General features: G+C 35.5%; 1 protein-coding gene across 2 annotated transcripts; it reads left to right on the forward strand.

Moving 5' to 3' along the window:
- Window positions 1-2,306: 2,306 nt before the first annotated feature.
- On the forward strand, window positions 2,307-17,699 carry LOC103721842 (WD repeat protein). 2 transcript variants are annotated; one of them, XM_008812203.6, is made up of 8 exons: window positions 2,307-2,625; window positions 4,105-4,242; window positions 5,989-6,114; window positions 7,734-7,966; window positions 8,441-8,523; window positions 16,113-16,224; window positions 17,152-17,226; window positions 17,303-17,699. In XM_008812203.6, exons 2-8 carry the CDS (start codon window positions 4,122-4,124, stop codon window positions 17,477-17,479), a joined length of 927 nt encoding a protein of 308 aa, XP_008810425.2. In that variant the 5' UTR covers window positions 2,307-2,625; window positions 4,105-4,121; the 3' UTR covers window positions 17,480-17,699. The 2 variants fall into 2 exon arrangements, with proteins under 2 accessions (XP_008810425.2, XP_088577895.2); XM_088721769.2 differs by lacking the exon at window positions 2,307-2,625 and adding an exon at window positions 2,738-2,887.
- The last annotated feature ends 1,166 nt before the right edge of the window (window positions 17,700-18,865 follow it).

An 18,865-nucleotide genomic window follows, 5' to 3' on the forward strand; every position in this document is an offset into this window, starting at 1 on the left:
TGTTAGGTGAGGTCTTCATGACTTAGAGACCAAGTACTACTGCAATTTGCTAGAAAAGCATTATATAAGAGTTGTATACTTATCCATTTATATTTCACCAATAACTATTAGGTGAGGCGACATATAAATCGGTGAGACCACAGTACCTACTAGAAGCCTTAGTCGCGTAGGGTTTTCGTTTCTTCATCAGGGGAGTATGAGAGATTCGAGAAAATAGTGGGAGCACATTTGTTTTAAAAGTTCCTAGAACAAATTAAGATCAAGTACAAAGTCTAACTAGAATCTTTACTCTCTACATATCACAATGTCAGTTTCGAACTCTTTGATCCATATCCTTGAGACCAACCGACTGACCGAAACCAATTATAAAGATTGGCTTAGAAATCTCAAAATTGTTCCGAGTTGCAAGGAAATAGGCTATGTGCTCGAGAATGATATTCCCAGTTTACCATCACGTCCGACCGATGATCAGCGTGAGATGCATGAAAAATGGACGGACGATGATATTAGGGTCAAGTGCTACATTATGGCATCCATGACTAATGAACTTCAATGCTAGCATGAGAATATGAAGACTGCTAGGGAGATACTAGCACACCTGTAAGAGTTGTATGGTGAGCAGAGCCGCACAACATGCTTTGATAGTCTAAGAGGCTCTTCAAGACAAAGATGCGCGAGGGGCAGTCTATCAATGATCAAGGATCTAGAGGAGCTTGAGAAGCTCGGTATGACCATGCACAAGGAATTGCAAATAGATCTGATCCTGCAATCCCTTCCTGATTCATTTGGGCAGTTTATAGTAAACTACCATATGAATAAGATTGACTTCTTGAACATGTTGGTAACTGCTGAGGGGGCCTTGAAAGATTCAAGGGGCTCTGTTCTTATTGCTGAGATAAATTCTGGTCCAAGAGAAAGTCTACTTGAAAGAAAAAGAAGCCTGCAAAGAAGTAGAAGAAAGACAAGAAGTCAAAAAAGGATGTTTATAAGAAAAAGGCTAATGACAAAGGAAAATGTTTCCACTGCAACGTCGATGGCCGCTGGAAAAAGAACTGTCCTTCATACCTCGAGAGCCTGAGGAACAAAAAGGCAGACATAATTTCAGAATGTATGTTAGACTTGCTAATAATTGAAACTAACCTTACGGTTTCTTTTACTTCTAGTTGGGTTATAGATGATGGTTCTAGTGCTTATTTGTGCACTACTATACAGGGTCTAAAGGAAAGTAGGAGGCTAGCGGAAGGTGCAGTAACCCTTCAGATTGGCAACGGGGCAAAAGTTACTGCTGCAGCTGTGGGCACCTATCTTGTGCGACTATCGTCTGATTTTAGTTTATTGCTTAGAGACTATTATTGTGTCCTTGCTGTTAGCAGAAATTTGATTTCTGTTTCGAGTTTAGCACAGGATGGTCATGTTTTTACATTTGACAAAGACTGCTGTACTATTTATTTCAGAAATAAATTAGTAGCACGTGGTTTCATTATTGACAGTCTATATCACTTACATGTCGATGTGTCTGTGAATGTGTCTGATCAGCAAGTAGTGAGTGCCATAGGATCCAAAAGATTCAGAGATGAGATAAACCAGAAGTATTTGTGATACCTCAGGCTTGGCTATATTGGAGAGGATAGAATGAATAAAATGGAGAAAGATAGGCTTCTTAGCTCATTGACTTCCAAGTCATATCCAGTTTGCGAGTCCTGTCTTCAAGGAAAGATGGCTAGACTACCCTTTGTAGGATATGGGGAGAGGAGCACTGAAATACTTATCCTGGTTCACACTGATGTGTGCGGCCCATTCGATGTACATATTGAATGTTATCTATTATTATTAGGCTAATTTCTGCAAATTCAACTTCTTTCGCACATGTGATGAGTTTGCTATTTAGGGATACAAGCAAGTTTTATGCATCCCTCACTAACCTTGGAGTCCAACTTTGAAAATTTAATAAGAAAAATTTAAATTCAACAACCAGTGACTCATGATAGAAATTTTAGGTATTTAATTTATAGATGTAACGAGAAGAAGAGAGGCAATGGCATATAATCAGCAATGAAAGGCATTTATTTGACATTTTATTATATTTTTTACTTTTTTATATTCTTTGTATTTTTTGTGTCCTTTGTATTAAGGATATTACTATTTTTTTTTTTGTATTGACTCATGATTCATCTCATCTGAGTCATCAATTCACGTAGATCAATAAAAATTTGAGCACATTGTTAATTATCATATCATAATGCATCAACAGGTACACTGATTTTTTTTTTAATATAAAAACAATGTCATATTGGTGGCGTCGTTTTGATTCATGGTTTCCCCTAGCCGCTAACCCAATCCGACCTTAAATTCGGGTTGGCCGAGTCCAAGTAGCACCCGACTTCTCATCCATCCCACCCGCTAGTATAGAACGGGAGGGATTGGGTTGGTGTCGCCTGTCGTCGCTCTTCCATTGCTGCTTCACCTTTTAGGGCTGGGGTTAGGGTTTGGGTTTCGGCGAATCATCCCGTGGAGGAGATCACGGAGGGCGCGAACAATCTCAGCGTCACCTATTCGAACAAGAAGAATCAGATCCAGGTTTCCAACACCAAGAAGCCGCTCTTCTACTACATCAACCTTGTCAAGGTATAATCTTTTCAATGAGAAAAATAAAAATCTAACCTCATTATTATTAAACCCAAACACTAATCGTCCGTTTCACAAATCTATGGTATCTATCTCGATAGAAGTTTCTTAATTTTTTTTTTTTTTTGGGTTTCTGGTGAAATCTGTTGATTTCATCTTGTCATCTCCTGTCCGAGTTCCTGTTCTTTTTCTTCCTTCTGCGAGCCGCTGTGGTGCAGGGATCTTCCCTCTACAGAGTTTTGGTCTTGGATTATTAGTGACGGTAATTTTATGTGATCTTGAGATTGGAATCGATTACGTTGATTGTCGTCCACCTATCGTGTTACCGTTCGCATGCTTAGAGCATTATTAATCCCTGAGCGTAACCCTAACCGGTGTACAGTCTTTTGGGTGTTATCTGTGGTTTCTGGTTTCAAAGTTGATTTCTGTGGTGATTGTCACTTGTTTTTTAGTGCAGAGGTGCTTTTATTTGATTCCTTGCTACTTGTTTCGGTATTTGCATAACCACACAATTTATTAATTGAAAAATATGCTCAACACATTTTCATTGTACAGCAAAAGTGAAACATAATATAGTATCCTCAGAATTACTTCGGCCAAGATGACAAAGGTAACCATCAATTTGTTCATGAAAACAAGAAAAAAACATCCATTTATCCAGTTAAGCAGTTGAAAGCTAACAGAGTAATTTCATATCCTAGACTTGTCCTCTAATTCATGATGATGCTCTCAACATATTCTCGTAACTTGGCTGAGGTAATCGACCTTCTAAAACAATGAGAACTTGATCGCCAATTTAAACACTTGTATTCGGTGATATTTAATAAATGCAGAAAAGGGTCCAAATCTTTTCTATCCAGGTAGTTTCTATACCTTAATTTTTATCTAATTCAAATATTCATGTTTAAAGATAATTTCATTAAAAATACCACATAATTAACTCGTTATGTTCAGAAAAGCAAACAAACTAGGCAACTAGAGAAAACCAAGGACCAGGAAGCCTACATAGGTGCACATGGGAATGAACAGAACAACATAGTACACTTTCCGTGAGCAAGAATATATTAGTTTGAATGATGTGAGAAATGACATGGATGTAAAGAAGTTTCTCTAGGAACATAGTTCTCTCCCCATTAATGGATGTTGCTAGGAAACCATTTATAGACAATCAGTGCTCCAATGAATCAGCACTACTTTTTGTTTCCACAAAAACCAATATTAAAGCTATGGTGGGGGTTGATGGTCTCAGTTGGGCGTCGCCCACGCTCAGCCAATCACCGATTTCCACATCACCTAGTGAACTGAGTGGTGAACAATAGCGGGTGATCTTTTGCCTTTTCCTTTCTCTTTTGGGCTAATTTGGTTAGCTAAAGCTTTTAATTGCCAATCTTTGCTAGAATTTACTAAACATTATGTTTGTGAAAATTCACGATATCTTGTTTTAATATGTTGTTTGCCTCCATCAATTCTTTTATGCAGATTTTCCTGACAATTTTATGACAATGGATGACACACCAATTGAAGTAGAGACAAAATCTAGAGAGCGCAAATGTCACAAAGGTAAAAAAACTACTTCAAAGGTGCAGGATGATTTTCTGAAGGTTCAAGATGAAAAAGGTAAAGAAAAGGGCTCGATGAAATTCTTCAAATATTGTTCTTATACCTCTGCTACTTTCAGAATTGATACATCTCTTCTATGATGCAATTTTATAGATGTCTTGGTAAAGTCAAATGTGATATTAGATAGTGTTTGCTCTCTAATGGTACACAAGTTGATGGAAGCAAAACACTCAAGTATTATGAGTTTATCGAGATGCTCTTCCAATAGCAGCTTTTTGTTGTATTTGGTGAAAATCTATTTTCACTTGTTGAAGGACGTGCTGTGAGGCATCTATTGACTATTACGTGCCTTCAATTTAAGAACGTGAGTTTATTCACCATTAAAGAGGGAGATAATGTCCTTATATGATAAGGAGAAGCACAATATTCAAGAATTGTTTAGGATAATCTGTGGCAGAATATGCCTATTGTCTTACAACTAGAACTCCTCTATTATAGATGATTATTGCATTTGTATTACTGCAGATTAATGTTGATAACAACTGAAAGTTGCAAAATAGAATCATAAGATTCAAAGTTTTAACTCCACATGATGGGTTGTTAGTTGCAAATGATGTTGTTTTATGCTTATCATAGTGGATCATTGGAAGCAAAGCCTTGCGCATAACCTTAGAAAATATATCCTATAATGACTGCATAGCTGCTTCTCATGGAAGGTCTTCGCTTGCAAAGAACATTCTTCACTGCAATGTTGAATTTTTTCCATTTTCATTGTTGTGCACATATTCAGAATGTTGTTGTGCAAGCTGGCTTGGAGCTCATTTATGATGCTGTTCTGGAAATCATGATGGGATTAGAGATGTAAGAAGCTAATCTATTTGAGAATATGAGTTTCTTAAGTTTCTGCAAAAGGTATTCTGGATGTTAAGAAGAAATTGTGTGGTGATATGTGTGTTCATTGGAATTCCAGCTATGAGATGCTTGGACATGCTCTTGACTATAAGGATGCACCTTTGTACTTGGGGCTGCAGGATAGTACATTCTATTCTTTTTAACTTTCTAGTGACTAATGGGAAAAAGTGGCTACTCTTAAAGGGTTTAGAGGTCTTCTTGAAGGAACAAGCCTATATTTGGGGAGAAAATTTACAACATTAGATTTGTATTTTAGAGGGGTGTAGAAGATTCATAGTTGTTTGTGGGAAATATGATGGGTCCATCTATCTTCATGACCAATTTGGTTACAAAAAATGCAAGTGAATTTGATAAATATCGGTTTGAGTATACTTTGGTATTGTGTGCTGCAATTTTAGATCCATGGTGTAAGTTTTGTGGAATATTGTAATAACAAAACTTATGATGTGCATACTGAGCAATATGGTAATAATGTCATGACAACATTTCCATTGCCAATCTTTGTTTGAAAGAGTTTTTTGATGTTTTTATGCTAATAATTTTCTTTTGATGTTTTTTTAGACGTAAATAATCTTGCTAGTTAATTTGGTGGGATATGGTTCATATATATATATATATATATATATATATATAATCTATATATATCTATTGGTAACATGAAAAATTCATAGATGAATGTAGATAGACTGTGGTGGAAGTAGCAAGAGTGAATTTGACCATGATGTAGGATATGACTTCTCGTAGGAACATTATTGGAGGAGTCCTGTAAATTCATTAAAACCCTGCTTTAAATAGTCAAGACTGCAGTAGCAAAATTGATCAATGAAAAAGGCCATCATCTATCAAAGTATCTTTTACATGATTTTCATGTTTGCTTTCATGTTGTAGCAGATCATGAAGGAAAATCCAAGGATCATGAATTGGAAGCGACCACCACTCCAATCAAGAAGAAAAAAGTGAAGAAGCGAGTAGCATCAGATGTATATCCTTCTAGTGAAGGAAATTGTATTCCTGCTGGTAAGTAGCATGCTGTCAAGTAAATCTTGCCATCTCTGTTCTATATTGTTAGAAAGTCATAACTGAAATTACAATTGAGATTCAAGATTGATTATTTGGCTTTGTTACTGCTCTAATGCCAAATGCTCTAGAAGCCACTAGGCAAGGCAGCTGCTTGAGCACTTGGCCAATGGCCAGATATCAGGCACCTTGTTACTAGGTGGGCTCCTATTTTAATGCCTATTCCTTATTTTATTTAATACTTCAAGTTTCGACAATTTTCCTACATATATTATATGAAGTATATCTACTATCTAGTAGTTTGGGATACACCAATGAATCCTTGATTATAGGTATTAAGGCATTTTAAGATTAATATCACAACCATTCATATTAGGTCTAATCTCATTTTCTAATGATGACCATCTGTCAAACTGCTCTCTTAGCTCTAGACCCTCTCCATTATTAGTGGCAAGAAGAGAACTTGAGGCAGCAAACCATTGGAAGGGAGAAATATGGAAGTTAGGGTTATTATTACTATTAGTGATATTTTGATGAAAGACTTATATTCATCTTAATAAATTGTGAGAATTTTTAACTTCAGCACCTAGGCATCCCGCCCATGCGTTGATGGAGCTACCATCTGGGCATTTTAACAACCTTATGTGTTATTCTTGTTAAATGTGCATGTGTTGACTTGGCTTAACGTATCATTGTACTAGGTCCAGAACACTGGTTAAAACTAAAATTGACCATTGTACTTCTAGTCAACTAACTCCGCTGCTAGTGAACAACTAAGTAATACTTAAAGGCTTATACAAGGTTCGGGAATAGTTATAAAAATTTATTGAAAAACTGCCTTCAGACACTCTTAGTTGAACTATCTTTTTTGGTTTTATGCTCTTGTTTGTTTTGATCATGATATTTCTAAATTGGTTTCAGCTATTTGCAACAAAGAGCAATTTTTATCCTGGTTAAGTGGCCCTTAATATCCTGGAGTTTCATTTTTTGGGGGTTTTTGTATATATATATATATATATTCTTGTAATTATGAATTATTACATATTTACCCTCTGGAATCACTATTTGTGTATATGCCCGTCAGTTCATGCTTGCATCGATATTCCTCATGGTAGATTTTTATTTGATAATATAATTGAATAACCTTTTAAGTGTAAAATGATTTTTTACCCTTTTACATTAGTGCCCTTGAAAAATTTGTGTACAATATCTCTCTTTTTGATACAAACTGAATGTAATGTTTTTTCCCCAGGGTATTAATGTCAAAGGGTAATAGTGGCAAATGATACTCAAAATGGTTTAACCAAAAATCTAATGGAAGGGTCATCCATGCAATAATAGGATGATTTTAGGGGCATATATGCCCTTAGTGATTTTTGGAGCGTAATTGGGTAAACATGTAATGAGCCATAATTTCAAGGATATGCATGAAAAAAACCCTTTTTCTCCTAAAATGTTCCTTAGTTATATATTTGTAAATTAAGGTTGAAATGCTTTTGTTTGGTCATTTATGATATGATATTGAATTGTGATAGTGTTCATGAAGGAAAATAAATTACGAATAGGTAAATGTTTTTCTGGTGATTTTCTCTATAATTAGCTTTTGATGCATTTTCTAGGAGAAGTGCAAGAATTTGGTGGAGAAATTAATTTGGATGAGCCAACTATGGAGGAAAAACTTGCAAGCCTAGACTTGCTTAATGATGATAAATCAAAGAGCAGTTTCAAGCACGAACCTTCTCCAACTTTAAAGCCCCCCAGTGCAGATTCAGTGCATATTTTGCTTAAGCAAGCACTACATGCTGAAGATCATGCATTGCTTTTGAACTGTTTATACACTAGGGATGAAAAGGTTTGTCTTGTTTTGCTTTAATAATGATACTCTGAAAGTGAGAATGGGCTAAAAATTGCTGCTCATTTATGCTAAATGACCATCCTGTAGATTTGTAAGCTTGTAGACCTGCTTGATAACCGGAGAAGTAATGTATATCAATTTATAACCCTATCTTGATATCCAGAGTTTGACAAGATTTTCAGTTTGGTGAGTATCCTCATATAAACTACAATGCTGCAGTAAACGTGATTTAAAAGCTACAGTAAATGTGTCTCAGAAACATAAGGATTGGTATCTGAGTTGATTCTGAAATTTTAGAACCTGAATTGCTACCAGCAATAGGCATAGATGTCTTCTTCAGTATCTCAAATTCAGAAACCTTGAAACTAACTTAATATCTTCCTAAGATACTGAATCTTTTGCTGCTTCATTAATTTATTTCAACTGTGTTGTGTCTTCAGGTTTCTTAGTTATTGTAATGCCTACTTGCAGGTTATTGAAAAGTCGATCTCATTTCTAAATCCAGCAGAAGTTCTCAAACTTTTAGCATCTCTTAAATCTATGCTTCCATCAAGGTAACATATTGTTATTCTAAATGAGGTTGATAATGCATAGTGTTGAACTGAGACAAATTGTGTTTACTTCATGTATGGATGGCTAAGATTGTTTGTCGTAGTAAGGTTAAATGACCTAAGTTGGTCATGATGTAAAGCCTATTTACCACCCGCTTTCCGCTTGCATACATGTTCAGTTGCAAGCATACACATGTTTCATGTTTCACTACAGCCGCACAACGGAAAACTGAAAAGGTATTAAAAATTTTGTAGCAAAGAAACTAGATTTGTAGAAAGAAGTTTACTCAATAATGCCATTTAGAGATTTGCAATGTTTAAAAAGCAGCTGTGGTATCCATGTGGTCAAGCAATACTGCATATATGGTATGTGGGCTGCATGCGCAGATGCATATGCAGTTGGTACTTTTTAACTATATAAAAATAAATAAGATACATTAAGTACCATAAGAATAATAATAATGATAGTAAAGTGTTTTTTGGATAATAATATAACAATAACAACTAAAAAAATTAGTGTTCAATACTTAGTACTTAATACAAATAGCAATAATTACAACATAATTGAAACCAACATCCAACCTATCAGTTTGGACATGCTTTATCCACAAAGCCCGCATAAGAGTGTGCCAAATGTTTGGCCTCATAATGCAAAATGGGTCCCATATACAGTGATAAAATGCTAATTGATACCTGGCCACATAGTGCTAAATGGATTGACTTTTCGACCTATATGCAATATGACTGCAAATAGTAACTGCATATAGGAATGTGGTACAACCAAGGGACCACATCCGCATATGTGTCCTTATGCACCACATTTTAAAACATTAGAGATTTGTTAGTTAGATTTAAGTAGTTCTTCACTGTTGACGCTAAGTAGGATTGACAGCCTTCTCTTATCAAGATTCACCTTTTTTCAGTGCCACACCTTCCCAAGTGCTGAAATTTCTTATAAAGTGTTTTTGTTTTCTTTCCTTTTTTTAGATTATCTTTTCCTCTAATTCAGTTGGTTAAAAACACTGCATGGTTAATGATTATCCTTTCATTTTAATATTTATTTCTATTCAGGTCTTCTTGAATGGTCTAGGATGTACAGCAGTTTACTGTATCTTATGGTTCTGCAAATTAAAATTTGTCACAGAGAGCTCAGAAAATTTTGCAATTATTATCCATACAACAATAGCCTTAAAAGGTTTTCTTTTTTTTCCTTCATAATACTATTATATGAATTATGACTTTCTCATTTCTTGACTTTCACATAAAACTTTGGTTTCTGGGGGAGGTTCCTTACTCCTGACTCCTTTACAAAAGGTAGGATTTATCAGAAAAAGTACCACTTGGTGTCTGTCTCCATTTCTTTTGTACCTTTAGTAGCATGTCTTTAATGCTAAGTTTGAAAGCTATGGACAATCCTTCATTTCCAGCTGCTGCATCCTTGTTTTAAAGGCCGTTTATGTGTGAGTAAAAAAGACAACCCAAAGTAAGTTATCTGCAGCAGAGTCCATCCCAGAACTAGATGAAGTTTTCTTTACAATGCCTCTCCAAACGTTTAATTACATATATATTGTAGAAGTTTACAGATCCCATTTCTTGATATGTGAAGTATCTATTCCTAACAATTTCTTTCTGCATTCTGATTCAACCTTTCTGTGTTTCTGTAGCCGTTTGCATAAGATTCCATATTTCATATTTCCAGTTCTTCTCAAACATATTGGGGTACCATATGTAAGCAAAGTGTAGCATACAGAGGCAAATTTATATATATTTGATTGAAAGATGATTAATTATATTAATTGAATCACAGCATTACATCTTTTAGCAGAACATGTACTAAAAATACAGGAGTCTCTTCTATCCAAACAACCAGATCTTCAACGAAGAATGCATGCTTTGACATAGTGTGAGCAGCTTCATTTCTCTCTCTTCTAACATGAGAAAATACGCACAGCCTAAAATGGTTACTCAATATTTAAGTGTCTTCCACTATTCAAACCTGCAATTGAGGGTACCTATTGATATTGGAAGACCAAAAAGATTCTTCCAATGTCTCATTTCTGGGTCCAATGGAATTCATTTAATCAAGTTACTAGAATCTCTTTCCAAAACTATATTATTAAGGTCCAAAGCAATCTCAAATTTAAGAGTTTCCCTTGCTGCTTTGGCCGCTATAACTTTTGCAGAATTCACATAGGGGAACTTGTTTAGAGAAAATAGCAATTAAGTCTTCTTTTTGCTTGTTTGTTATCTAAAAGCTTCACTGATATTCAGCTTATAAGAAGATTCACTGGGAAGCTCCCAAACATTTTCCAAAGATACTTAAGCTCCTCTTTCAGATCTTTTGTACTTCGGAGATCTGCTAACAAAAGAAAAGCTCTTTTCACCATTGAAATAGGATCCTTGTTAAGTTGGTTGAATATAATTTCGTTTCTGTGTTGCCAATTTGACCAAGCAATCATCAGAAACATGTTCAGACCTGAAAATCCCAATTGTTTTCTTTCATCTCACGAGCTCAATCCAACATATTTGTTGCCTAGCAGACATCAGAGCACAACCCAAAGGGAGAAGCTAACCAAACTTGTTGAGCATAATTGCAGTTTCTTAGAATGTGCAAACCTTACTCATCTTGTTGTCCACATGCTTGACATATCATATTATCCATCTTGATTGTCCTTCTTGCCAAATTAGTTTTTGTTGGCAAGATTTATCAAAGAACTTGCCACCAAAATAATTTGATCTTTGCTGGAATTTTGAGCTTCCACATATGTGCCTATGAGAGATTTGGAGGCAATGTAATAGTGCAATTTAAATGTGAACTCCCACTTGTATCGTTATACTTTCCTTTTCCAAAATAAATTTATAAGCATTGTTTACTCTGGAGGCTCCTTCAGCAGTTGCTTTCCAAGTCAATCTGTCTTGAGGAAATTTATCACTTAATGGCCGCCCTAAAATAGTCATAGATTCAAAAGTCGAGCACTTTCATAACCATGTCACAGTTCTATTTTCTATCATTTTTTTATCAATTGATTGACCCTTGCTTCTGGCTCCAAAACTCTTTGAGGTGAAATGACTTTGATTGTGCTTTTTGTAGGTAATTATCTGTCCTTCCATAGTTCAACACATTCAGCATCTCTTACCTGGCATCTACAGCCTTCCTCTATAATAAATGTTGTCTCCCAAATACTGTGTATGATGGATTTGCTTCAAGTTTTGCCTCTCAAAAATGATTTGAAGGAAAGTAATTTGGTTGAAGGACTTTAAAAACCAATGCCTCATTTTTGAAAGTCCTCAAGCTTGCTCAGCTAACATTGCTTTGTCGAAAGCTTGCAATTCTTGAAAGCCAACTCCACCTTCATCTTTTGGTTGGCATAATTTATTCCATCCCTTTCAGTGGATCTTTCTTTCATTATTTTTTTTTGTACCACCAAACTTTTCCCATCAAAGAGTTTTCAGCACAATTTTTTTTTCCGTAACAAAAACAGCTCATAAGTATGGACAGATTGTGATCAAAACTTCTCTTCCTGCATGTGATAAGAATTTCTCTTTCCATCCCTGCAGTCTTTTCTCCGCCCAGTCTCTGATGTTGTTAAATAAAATTTCCCTTGATCTTCCCACAAGACCCAAATACTTTTCATGACAATCTACCACTGAACATCCAATAGTTGAGTCATTTCTTCCTTTAATTATCTTGGACAGTTCTTACTGAAGGTGATGCCTAATTTATTCAAATTTATATCTTGTCCTGAAGCCTTCTCGTAGGTATGCAATAGTTCTGTATAGTTTTCCTTCCTTCTTTCCAAATATAAGTCCGTCATCTGCAAAGAATAAATGTCAAATCTTGGGCACTGCCTTACCTGCTGAAACACCATGAATTTCTCCTTTTTTCTCAGTATCATGAATAAGTGATGAGAGTCCTGCATGAATTAGAAAGAGGTAAGGACACACACACACACACACACACACACGCACACACAGAGAGAGAGAGAGAGAGAGAGAGAGAGAGAGAGAGAGAGAGAGAGAGAGAGAGAGAGAGAGCCAACCTCTTGAGTGAAATAACCTTTTTGTGGACCATTAATAAGCACGGAGTGACTAACTGATGAAACACATTTTATAATTCAGCAAATCTAGTTTATCGCTGTTTTTTCAAGAAAAATCCATTTGATCCTATCATAAGCTTTTCTCATGTCAAGTTTCAAAGTTACATGACTTTTCCGACCTTATATTTTTTAGAGAATCAATTACTTCAAAGTCACAAGAATATTGTCCCTGATTGACAGAACACGGACAAAAGCTCTTTGGTTTTGAAAACAATACTAGATAAAACTTTCTTTTAGACTATTTACAAGTGCTTTGGCAAAATTTCATAAAATAATTGCATAAATTAATAGAAGAATTGGGTCATCAGCATTGTTCACCATAGGCATAAGAGCTATATGTGTGAAGTTAATTTTGTCTGAAGAACGATCATTATCTAAAAACTCCAGAGCTACTCGCTATATCATGACCAACAGAGTTCCTATATTTTTGATTAGAAAAACCAGGCATCCCTGGTCCTGGAGCTTTTAAACGATGGATTAGGAAAGTTGCTTGGCTTTCCTTGTTCGATGTAAAGGGCAGACGTAGAACTCTATTCATGCCACCTGAAATATGGTTTTCAACTTTCTCAAAAACTTTTTCTATATCAGAAGCCTACAGTGCACGAAAGTGAAATTTATTTTGAAATAGCTCCCAGGCACTTATTCTTTGCATGCCAAATACCATGATCATCCTTTAACCCAACAATCTTATTCTTGTCTCTGTGATGCTTTATCATGAAAATATGCAGTGTTTGGGTCGCTGTATTCTGCAACTATGTGATCTAGTCCCACCTTTTCTAACAAAAAAACAGTGTTTTGATCTCCCTTCTTTAACTGTGATGATGTAGACTGCTGCTTCCTCATCATTTCCTCCCTAGTTAAGCTTTGATCTATCTTTGATGCATTTCCATTTCCTCTTTCTTAGATTCCTCAGTGACTGTTAGTGACTAATGGCCTTCAATTTCTCATTCAAAACATGCAGCTGTATGTTAACATTCTCAAAGTTATTTTTGTTCCACTGTTTTTAACTTCCCTTGTGTACCTCTTATCTTTTGAGAAACTTTCTCCATGGTACTTCCTGTAAGATTCATATTCCATGTATTATCTATAACATCCCCACATTCATTGGACGTAGTCTACATTGATTTAAATCTTAACCTTCTTTTCTTTATGCCAATTAACTGATCTTGACCTTGAAGAGAAATCAACAAAGGGCTATGGTCTGAGACACTGCTAGACATATGTTGCACTATTGCTGACGGTGTATGTTGCTCCATTCTAGAGTTGCTGATGCTCGATCAAATCTTTTTGTATATTATGATCACTAATTCGCTTATTATTCCATATAAACTTATAGCCTTCAAAACCTAAATTATGCAAATAACTCTCTTACTGCTCTAAATCTTCGCATATGCATTTCTGATTTCTCTAATGTGATGTTTAGAATAATTCTGCAAAAGTATTCCACAGTCCTTCCATATCAGACATAATCCACCTGATAGTCCATAGCTTGGCACGATTAAAGCATTCAGGAAACCCATACTTTCGCTTTTATTTTTCACTGCTTTTTAACCCAGCTTCATTCCATGAGAAACACCACTGTGGGAACTTCCCTCTTAATTAAAACTTTGAGGGCTGAAACCGGCAGTTCCAACATAATACTGTCATGGATCCTGGTGAGACTTGTAGAAATCTGTTATTGCTGATCTTTCATTATTAGCTTCTTGCTGTGCCTCTACTACTGAATAAACGCATTTTTTCTCACTTGAATCTTCAACATGATTATCAAAATTTCTTTTGCTTCCAGTTATTCTCTCGATGAGACTTTACTTTTTATATCCATCTTTCAGAGCATGTGTTCGTCTTTTCTGTGTTCCTCTGTGAGAAATGCTTGCTTTTGTATTCTTTGAAGACTTTTCCTTCTCATTATCTATCATTATTGCTGGCTGATATTCCTGTCAAGCTGATTTAGGTTTATATCTTGTTCCATTTCAGTCATATTGGAAACTAGGTTATGTCTTGACCCATGACAAGTCTGAACTTTTTAAAAGTCTTACGGTTAACATCTGTCATAGGCACCTCCCTTCTCTTTTCAGAAAATTCCTTCCCATTTTCTGATAGTACTTCAGTAACTTCCCATTGTTGTGGTTGTTTGAAAACTCTGTTTAATCTTCACCGAATGATTAGAGTTAATCCGATTGGATATTTTAAATTGTGATGTATCATCATCTTTCTCATTCCCCTTGATTATTCCCTATTCTCCATGGCTAGCCCCTTCACAAAGCTTGAGCTTCTGCTGCATATTTGTCACATTGTTTTGCTTTTCATTTTTCTTCACGGCACCTCTCAAAGATGAACATCCTCTTACTTTGATATGGATTTGCTTGGAGTGAAGGTACATGTTGAAGTTTAGGATTTTCCCTGCTTCAATCAACAATGTTCTTATATAATCTGTCTTTATGCTTTGAAAGACCACAGAAATAACAGATATTTTGTTATTTTTCATACTTTAGATGTGGCAAGATTGGTTTCCCATTTAAATCCTCCATTGTAATTCCTATTGGTAATGGTTTTGTTGTGTCCGTTCTTTGTCAAACTCATATACCTTGTTCCCCAGCATACTTCATCACTATCGGCATTCGTAGATCTAGTTTTCCCCAACTTATTTCTTATCTTTATCCCCATTACTTTATTCATACATTTGAGTGGTAGATAATGAACTTGAAGCCAAAATGAGGACCGTGAATTTTATTTCAGATGGCTTATTATTACCTTTAAAATTCTTTTATAGAACTAATTGCCTTTCAAAAACTCAATGGTTCACCTACAGCCACTTTCTCTTGATCATCTTGACTTATGAAATTGAAAAAGGAGCAAGTTCTCTCCCTACTCTTTGACAGCCATGCCTTTCCACGGTTTCCATACCATTTTAAGCATAGTCTTCATTGCTTCTGCTTTGAAAGGTCAGCAGGTGAGACTTTCCCTATAAGATAAAATTTGCCTTTCTCATTTGCCTCTAATCAGATTCTTCTGCGCTTGTAGACCTTCCTTTTCTTCATCTGTAAGAACCAGTTTCTTCTAAAGTTCTTCTATATTCTCTCCCATTCTTGGCTATCAATTATTCGATCAATTGGCTTCTATAAGATATTTGAAAACCTTGAGAAGATTCAAACTTGCATGCAGACAAGATGAGAAACTCCTTCAGAGCCCTTGAGTGGATGTCCTATGTGGTGCAAGTTTTTATTCAAGTGAATATCTCTTTTGGAATTCAGATAAGTTTTGATAAGAAATGTAGGCCCATTCTTTTAAATTTTGCTTGTATGAGTGGATTAAGTAGTTCTATTATCTTAATGGAAGGGCGATTAGAAAAGCAATAGGTTCTTTTAGATTTAGTTGTATTTGGTTTTATATTCTCTTTCTAACTTAAACTGCTATATAGTTTTATGTGCTTGTTTTCAATTTTTTATGAAGCACTCAACTTGAAATTTGTTTCCCATTTTCCATCTCCTGTCACAGAGGTGCAGTAATGGTCTGTGCGCTTCCATGGCTAAGTAGTTTGCTCAGTCAACACGGAAGCAGTATAGCGTCTCAACAGTCATCACTATTCATTCTGAACTCTTTATACCAGGTAACCCTTCATCTCTCAATTGACCTGTTTTATGAAGAGCTTCATCTATATGATGTCTGAAAAAACTGAAAACTTTGCCTTAGTCTGTAATGTCTGAATGAAAATGTCAGGCATAAATGCGGTGCGCATATATATATTGAAACTATAGAGAGTAGTATGCTAGTACCCTAAACTTCCTATTTACAATGTACCTTTTTTGCAAGTAATGCGCCTTTGCTTCCCCAGTATGATATGAAAAATGTGTATCTAAGGTCTTGTAAAGTCATACCATTTATGGGAATTCTTTAGAAATCTAAGGTCTTGTTGATATGAAAAATGTACCTTTTTTGCAAGTAATGCGCCTTTGCTTCCCCAGTATGATATGAAAAATGTGTATCTAAGGTCTTGTTGATACATGCACTTGTATTCTGGCTTCCTCAGCTTTCAATTTTTTCTTTGTTATCCCATTTACCAGTAAATTTGGTACCAAAAACAATGCTTTCCCTGATAACTATCCAGCGTCCGACTGCTAGTTACTTTATCCATCTCAGCCTTTAATAAGATGTCATGTAAGGTAGCCTTGTTTAGCCCTCTGTTGTTAGAATCCCTGATACGAGGTTCTATTAGCATGGCTGATAAACTCTGCCAACTAAGTAGCAAATGGCACATGATGTTCTCTTAAGACCAAATCCAAGTATTATGAAAGTTGATTATGGTGTGCATAAAAGCATCCTTGTTTCTTTTTTCTTTTTTCTTTTCTTTTTAAATGCGTAGTAGTATGACAAAAGGCCCAGCCAAGAGAATGGTGCACCCTGTTTCTTTTCCATTTACACTCAAAAGAATTGCAACTGCTTTTCACCACTAGTTGATTCTTTCCCGCCAAGCTATTTGATCTAATGTGATTTTATATATACTAGATTGTGTGTCACTTATTTGTACTTTTGGCAGCTTATTGACTCAAGGATTTCAACGTTTAGCTCGGCCCTACAGCTTTCTACTTGTCTGGATTACCTGTTTGCTGGGGTGAGTCCTGCTGCTTGTTGTGCTACTGAGATTATTTAATGGATTTGTGAGATCTAAGCTATGCTCTTCTTCACAGATCTCTGGTGATGAGGCTGATGAGGAAGATATTCTTCCACCAATTGTTTATGAGGACAAAGACAGCGAGGAAGAAGAATCGGAAAATGAAATGGAAATTGATGAAGAGAGTGAAGAAGTTGGAGATGTCATCGATGCTTCTCATGACTCTGATGGAAGTGAGGTGATGAGCGATTAATGGATGGATCCTAAGGCCCTGATGTGGGAAGTTTTGGGATTTGTCATTTAAGCTTCATGTTATCGTATGCAGGAATCCAGATCAGCCACAGATTTGAGTTCCAGCAATTTGGTGGATTCAGAAAGTGCTTATTGCTGTTCAGTGGCTGTTGTATTCCGCCAAATTTTTTTGAAACGTTGAGTTTTAAATTAATCCAAGAAAAATATCATCATGGTAAAAATTGCTACATTGTGCTCGAAAATGTCAATTATCATCCGTTCTCAAGCTTGGTGCGTTTAAATGACTCTTTTTCTCGAATTTTGACATTTATATTGCACCCTTGCCTAGTCTTGGGAGTTGAGTTCGAGCTGCCCAATTATTCCATTAATCTAAATGTAACCTCCTGATCTTGAAAGCTAACCAACCAACCATTCCTTCCAAGAATTGTTAGTTCATGGCTTTATACAACTTAGAGTTTTCACTTTTTACTATAAGCTTATAGCTTCGTGGATGGTTGATATTTGCCTACATTTATGGGTCGCTGATATGGTCTTAATTTAGATAAATATTTGGAAGAGTAAATTATAAAAACATCCTTGAAAAAAATAAATTATATTTATATCTAATAGTTTGCAAATTTTATACTTGCTCCTTTTAGGTTTATTTTCAATATCAAATTATTAATTTTAAATAGGATTTAAATATCACATTAGAAGAAATTTTGAAAATAATTAAATAATATTAAGTGGCATAATAACCATTCAAAATATATAAAAAAAATATACATCGTTCTTCTTATCTAAAAATAATAGATAGGATAATTTTCACTTTTTATATGAGATAAATAGTTTTACTAATGCGGTTAACTCAATTAGAGGTAAGTGTAAGTTTTCCAAATTATTGTGTAAGTGCAATAAATATAAACCTTAGAGAGTCTTTTTGGTAATTTTTCTATTTGGAAAGACTTAAGATATTTTAGGACTTTATTTATCTGGGAAGCGATGAGAAGTTTGAAACAATTTGGTAAGGATTAGGTGTTTAAAGATTTTGGGACCATAGGAATGGAGGATATGCTACCTGGCTATCACATAGAGAAATTAGGCTCGAAACTATGCTCAAAACCATGGAGGTACGAGAGATTTGATATCTATAGATGAGACTGTTGGATATATTTTGATATCCAAAGTGTGCTGATTCTTGAAGCTGTGGAGGTGCAGAAAGGAAGCTTGCTCTAGTGGAGGTGATTCTCGAGCAAGGAAACTGGACTTCTTAGAATCCATCTGGGATTCTAACCCCCATCATGCTTCTAGTTTCCTTCTAGAGACATGAGAAGCGAATGAAAATGCTTCTTTATTTTCTTCAATCTCCTATTCCATGGAGAGGTTGGGAATTCTATTTTAAAATTCT

This window comes from Phoenix dactylifera, chromosome 5, assembly GCF_051530095.1.
Source record: "Phoenix dactylifera cultivar Ajwa chromosome 5, Ajwa_hap1_PhDact_Kaust_v1.1, whole genome shotgun sequence".
Lineage (NCBI taxonomy): Eukaryota > Viridiplantae > Streptophyta > Magnoliopsida > Arecales > Arecaceae > Phoenix > Phoenix dactylifera.

What these genes read in the sequence shown, in the direction of transcription:
- LOC103721842 (XM_008812203.6), top strand. Translation starts at nt 4,122, where the DNA reads ATGACAATGGATGACACACCAATTGAAGTAGAGACAAAATCTAGAGAG. An exon ending in AGGAAATTGTATTCCTGCTG is followed by an intron (nt 6,115 to 7,733) that starts GTAAGTAGCATG and finishes TGCATTTTCTAG; the next exon opens with GAGAAGTGCAAGAATTTGGT. An exon ending in AAATCTATGCTTCCATCAAG is followed by an intron (nt 8,524 to 16,112) that starts GTAACATATTGT and finishes CTCCTGTCACAG; the next exon opens with AGGTGCAGTAATGGTCTGTG.